The sequence below is a fragment of the Bactrocera latifrons genome, unplaced genomic scaffold (assembly GCF_001853355.1).
Source record: "Bactrocera latifrons isolate USDA-ARS-PBARC rearing strain unplaced genomic scaffold, ASM185335v1 scaffold_620, whole genome shotgun sequence".
Lineage (NCBI taxonomy): Eukaryota > Metazoa > Arthropoda > Insecta > Diptera > Tephritidae > Bactrocera > Bactrocera latifrons.
In genome coordinates, this window is record NW_017537291.1 from 29707 (window position 1) to 36332 (window position 6626).

Sequence of the window (6626 nt, forward strand, 5' to 3'; positions counted from 1 at the left end):
TTGATCGTCATTTATGTCCTCACGACCACTTTGAAAACGTTGAAACCACTCGTGCACTCTGCTACAGGATAGGCAGTCATCGCAATAAACTTGTTTTATCARTTGAAAAGTTTCAGTAAAAGTTTTACCAATTTTAAAACAAAATTTAATATTGGCTCTTTTTTCGAAGATCACTTTCGCACCGTCAACACAAACATACTGACACATAAAATGCAATAACTTCACTTCCAACCAATGAAATATCATGAAATGTGTGGACAATCGATAAAGATAGCAGATTCTAGCACTTGTCCTGTTTACTTTGAAGCACAACTTGTTTTAGCGGTATGAGATTCAGGCCAATTTGTAAAGCAATTCACATTTCAATCAACGTTAAATCACGTAATGTTTGAGAAAACTTATCTAGAGAAAGGAATGTACTGATTATCTTAATATTGAGATTGCTCAAGTAAACTCGAGAACATAATTTGAAGCAGTTTTATAGATAAATAATACTCACTGATCGACATATTCCGCATAAAACTTGTTAGAATAACGAAAATCATTATAAGTGGTATATGGAAGCTGGGGGTAATATTGACTCGATTTGTAYATATTTTACCAAAGAAAACATGCAATTAACATGCCACGGTCTAACAAAATGCTCCCAAGATTTCCTTAAGGTACTACACATACAATCAMCTCACTGTTGGCAGACGTTCTTATTCGATTTACCTTGAGCGAATTTGTTTAGTTTGGCTTGATTGGTTTGAAAGATATGTACATTAAATCCATTAGGGTGCTTAATTGTCGCTATTTGTAGCAAATCAACGAAGTTTTGTTTGTGGTACAGAATAAGAAACTATGAAGTGGTGCAAATTTTTTATATAAAAAGTTACACAGCAAAGCCAAAAAATGTAAATCCGTAACCATTGGTATCTCTCATAAATAAGTTAATAGTTGATAACTCTTATTACGAAAATTCTAATTGAAACAAGAAAAAAGATTGACTTTGGCTGCACCGAAGCTAATATTATATAATATAATATTTCGTGAATATATCTTGTGAAATGCAAAAGTTTTCCCTAAAAGAACTTTTTCCGATCGTTCAGTTTGTATGGCAGCTATRTGCTATAGTTAACCGATCTGAGCAAATTTTTCGAAGATTACATTGTTGCCTTAGAAAATAATCTATACAAAATTTCGTGAATATAGCTTGTGAAATGCAAAAGTTTTCCATACAAAGAAGCCTATCGTAACAATTTCTTCGGAGGTTACATTATTGTCTGAGAAAATAATCTGTGCCAACTTTTATGAAGATACATTGTCAAATGTGAAAGTTTTCCATACAAGAACTTAATTAATATCATTCAGTTTGTTTGGCAGCTATATGTTATAGTAGTCCGATATCGGCAGTTCCGAGAAATGAGCAGCTTCTTGAAGAGAAAATGACATTTGGAAAAGTTCAAAACAATATCTTTCAAACTGAGCGACTAGTCCGTATATATACTGACGGTCAGACAGACAGACGAACATAGCTAAATCGACTCAGCTCAACATACTGATCATTTATTTATATACTTTATCGGGTCTCCGACGCTTACYTCTGGGTGTTACAAACTTCGTTGCAAACTTAAAAATTTTATAAAATATCTGATAATAATTCTAATTAAATCTTTAAAGTGTTTTCTGAAACTTAAATACATACACAAATATTAAAACTTTACTGCAAACATTACACGCATTTGGAGCAWGAGAATCGGAGATTTTGGGCACTACACTGCGTATACGCAACCGCATTTAAAAATTCCCTATTCAACCGAGCACGCATACGTTTCGGCCAGATGACACTTTACCATTTTTCCACATGCGACTTACCATTTCGAGCAACCGACGACTCGCTGCACCGCATGCTAAATTCAGCGCCACCACCTGACGGCTGCCATCGTCGCGCAACAYTTGTGCCAGCCAATTTGCATTCGTATACGCATTGCGTGCGCCGGCATTACCTGCTGCTGATCGACCATAACCGCCACCAGCGGCAAATCCACCGCYAAATGTGCGTTGCACATTCCAATTGTAGCGTCGGTTGTTGTTTTTGCTATTCTTGTTATTGGCAGCGGTTGGACGTTTATTGATTAATTGATCGATATGTACAACTTTAATTAAAATGTCCCGTGGTGYGGCGGTGGGGAAGGTGGCGTYAGCGGCGGAGGCTTCACTGGTAAAGCGGCCATTGGCACAGTTGCTTCCTTTTCCGCTCTGCGTCACATTTCCGTTATTCAGCGCCGCAGTGGTCGAACGTTTGCCGCGCGTATTTCCGTTGCCACGCACTGTCCGTGCATTTGTTTCGACAGCTTTAGATAAGGCTGCTGTGCGCGCTGTTATTGCTGTTGTTGCTTTTGTTGCGCTCGGTGCATTTGCTGGCGCACTTTTGCGCCTTGTTACCACCTTGTCAGCGCTGGCGCCGCCATCTGACCTCATTTCGCCCGCTGCCTTGCTGCCGCCGTACATGCGCTGCAACATCGCCAGCGTCTGCATATTTAAGTACGTAATTTGTTCGCCGAAAGTGTGGACGGGCGCGGGGCTCAAAAAGCGGCAGGTGAAGTACGTGACACGCGGTATGTGCTTGTATTTAATTGCAAATTCATAAATTAACTGCTGCTGCAACGCGGCTGTCACATCCACCGGTGGCTCGCAAGCGTTCGTCTGCGTTTCGCACGCATCCCCCTCCTCCTCGTCTATGTTTACGGCAAAGTTTTGCTGGTCTCCAGTTTGTGGTGTGGTTGCTGCTACCCCTTCTGTGGCACTTTCTGCATGTGCTGCTGCAAATGACGATGTTGTTGTTGTGGCTGCTATAATTTTTCTGTCAACAACCTTTGGTCGCTTGGCATTTTCATTTCCATTATTTTTCACATTTTCGTACTCATTAATTTCGACGCTGTTATTCATAGTCGTTGCCACGCTGTTGCTATCATACACCGTTGTTGTTGTTGCCTCAGTATGCATTTCAATTGTTTGTTGGGTCATCATGCGTTTTGTATCGGCCACACCTGTCATTACCGCGTCCGACGTTGTGAACTCATACCCTGYTGTAGCATTTAGCTCTGCTGACTYACCTTCGGCCGCTTTCGCTGCATCTCGTTTGAATAACACTGTACAACAAAAATATTATTTTTAAAAAATAAAATTACACTTTTTGCTGAATTAAGGCAAATGTTATATTTATCATTTCAGTTGAAAAATAATTGCGATAAWCAATATTAAAGAGATTTGAGAAAATTACTTTCGAAAAGTTTCTTCTTCATAACAACTTTCTGTCGAAAATGTGGTAAGTTGCAAATTACGGTAAATAAAACTTAGTACGGCAACTTTTCAAGATCAGATTTCGCGAAAGAAGACTTTGTATCATTACTCTGCTATTCATAGAACCAACGGTTTTTAACTTCTTCAACGACATTCTATAAACACACAAAAAATAAGAAGTTTGTTCTAAAGATACAAAAATTTAAGTTTCTACAAAAGTTTCTTCCGAATACAATAACACAGTAGTCAAAATCTCATAACGTTTGAAGTATGTATATCGCGACGAAAACCTAGAACRATCAGGAGCTGACAATCCCGAAAGRTTGGAACTMAAAAAATATGCCTTGACGAAAAATCAGAAAGAACCTTTTGAAACCTTTGAAAAAAATTCAAATATTTSGACACTATTGCAGACAATCCCGAAATATCGGAAAAATCCCGAAAGGTTGAAACCAAAAAAAATRTGTCTAGACGAAAAGTCAGAAAGTACGCTCTGAAATTTTTRGAAAAAATTTTAGTATTTCGTTATTAGAGCAAGCGATCCCGAAATATAGGAAAATCCCGAAAGGTTTAAACTAAATAAAAATTTTGTCTAGTCGAAAAGTCGGAATTTACGCTTTGAACCTTTTGAAAAAATYCAAATATTTCGGGATTAGTGCAGGCAATCCCGAAAAGATCCTAAATGTGTATACATACAATACTTTGTGAAAACGTGTGCCAAATGAAGTACTTGATTAAGCTTTAATAATAAATTTGTTTTATGATAAGTTTGTAACAATTTTTGTTTAAATATAAACAATGTAAAAATATACAAAAATTCGAAAACAAATTTTACACTTAAATATTTTGCGATCAGTACAGATAGTAAAGACATCTATGTGGATAGCTTGAGAAATCTAATATTACAAAATTTTGTAATTTCGCCCTTCATATAGGCAATCATAATGAGCATCTATATTTGTAAGTATGAATTACGAATATTCGAAAACAAACAAACACCCTAAATGATCCCCAAAGTGCGTAATTATACATCAAATCATTAAATATTGGCATCCATTGAATCTCCGCATTTCGGGATTTAGAGAAGATGATTTCGGGATCCCGAATTATTTTCGGGATCAAACAACATAGTACACTTAAAAGAGCTGGGATGCTAAAAAAAACAGAGTTTGACATATTATTTGCTTTTTAGAGTATCTATTTGAAATACAGCCGTTGTCAGCTAATTAGAAATGACGCCTATTTTGAAGTAAATGATGTTATTTTAAAATAAATCACTTACATTTATTGTATTTTCACTTATTTTATTGAATCCTAAGTTAAACTTAAACTGTAATAGTAAAAATTCTGTTTAAAATTCGTTTTGTTTTGAGGATTTTAACAAAAACATGTGGAATCCACGATTTGGGTACGACAACTCATTAGAAAAGAAAATATTTTATCAAAAAAAAATTATGATATTACAAACACTTGCTTACTTTCAGTCACTATTTTGTTGGTTATCTATTTTACTTTAACATTGCTTCACATCCACAGCGGATTGACGTTATAAGACTCTGACAGCGCACCAAAAAACAGATGGAACATAGCAAGGCGGGCGTGCTCTCCTGCCGCGAAGTCCAGATTCCACCAAACATCGGGCAATTGTTCTCTTGGATATGTGGAGATTATATTCGTCTTGAATTTCAAGTATAATGTCAGTGGAACTCTATTTTTGAGTCTCTTCGAGAGACAGTGTTAATTCTGCGGTATATTTCTGTTGAAGGTTTTTCGGTTTTTCATTGCGTGCAATATTAAAATTCTGTATATGCTTAAGGACATTCAAAAAAAATTGTTTGAGCATTTGATCTTATTCAAAATTTCACATCTTTCCAAACCGACAAAGGTCATAAATGTAGCTGCGAAGGGTAGGTGTGCAGCTGCAGCGTTTCCTCATTAAAAAACTTTAAGAATACATTTTAATATATTTTTAACCACAACTTTGAAACACACACTTACTATAAATCAGTAATATTAATAATACAAATTAACACCTTGAGGAATTTTAATTATTTAAACAACTCTTTCTAATAAGCTGTCGCACTTAATTCATCTTCTATAGCGTATCGCATTTACTATTTCGGAAAAAATTAAAATTACTTTAACTTCACAACTACAAAACAGAGTGAATTTAGGAGTAAATAGAGTATCACGAACAACGAAAGACTTTTAGGAACATAAATAACGGTATATCAAAATTTTTTTATCATTACACTCATCAGCGACCTCCAAAACGTTTCTAAATAGCTGTCAACAGCTATACCTGATAAAATCAAGGAAAAAGTTATGCTACAGACATGAAAGCTATTCCATAGCACTTCAGCGTTAGACAATATCTACTATCGCCTCTTTTAACTTTGCATTAATTGCATTCGATTGCTCACCTTGCTCGGAAYGACGTCCAGCAGCCACAATACCATCCCAGACCTCATCCCAGCTGCTGACAATCGCTTCAACATCCTCATTGTCGTCTACAACATTAATCTCCARCTGCTCGTGCAAATTACTCTTGTTGTTGTAGTTATTATACACAGCTTGATTGCTATGGCGTGCCGCGGCAGCACACTCACGCCTGCACCATATTGTTGTCCATATTAAAATTAACAATGCCATTTTTATTTTGTTATTAAAACATTCCGGCGTACGTGTCAGCACACACCGCCAGCGAGGCGGCGCCCGCTCAGTAGGCGCTGTCCTTTGCATATTTGGCATGCCCATTTTCACTGCATTCTTATGCGCYGCCACCGCTTTTGTTTTTGTTTTCGCGTTTGCTTTTGCACTTTTATAAATTTCATAAATTATGCCGTTGCATAAATAAATTCCGCAATGCCACAAATTAAACAGCAAGGAAATAAAAAAAAAAATAAAACAAAAAAACGCAAAGAACTTTTTTATTAAAAAATATATAAATATGTGTACCTTTGAGTGAGTTTTTTTTTGCACAAAATTTTCTTGCAACTTTTTTATGACGCAAGCCACAAGCGCGCGCCTGTTCGTGCAACTTCACTTACTTGACTGCCACAATTTGCTTGGCGGCTTTATGCGCGCTTTTATAGTGGAAATATTGTGGTCGCCATAAGTGGCTCATCATGCAACAACAAAAACAACAACTGCGAGTACTTCCCTTCAACTGCCACCGCGTTGAGGCGGACCATTTAATGTTTTTCAAGCAGCTTTCCGAAAGGCAATTAATGCGTTTGGGCGAATTACCAGCGGAAAATTGCCACAACGCGCAGCAAACGGCGCTCACAAGTTGCACAAATGCATATACTATATACCAGTATGTGCATGTGTATGGAAAT

The 6626-nt window shown here is 36.8% G+C and overlaps 1 protein-coding gene across 1 annotated transcript in view; it reads right to left on the reverse strand.

Annotated features, from left to right (window-relative positions):
• LOC108975188 overlaps window positions 1-5937 on the reverse strand; it is a gene marked incomplete at its 3' end in the record, with an annotated part of 31828 nt that extends 25891 nt beyond the window's left edge. The window contains exons 1-2 of the mRNA XM_018943528.1: window positions 5709-5937; window positions 1858-3134 (exon numbers count right to left, since the gene is read on the reverse strand). Coding sequence (XP_018799073.1) covers window positions 1858-3134; window positions 5709-5937 — 1506 coding nt within the window. The remainder of the gene's footprint in view (window positions 1-1857; window positions 3135-5708) is intronic.
• Window positions 5938-6626: the final 689 nt, after the last annotated feature.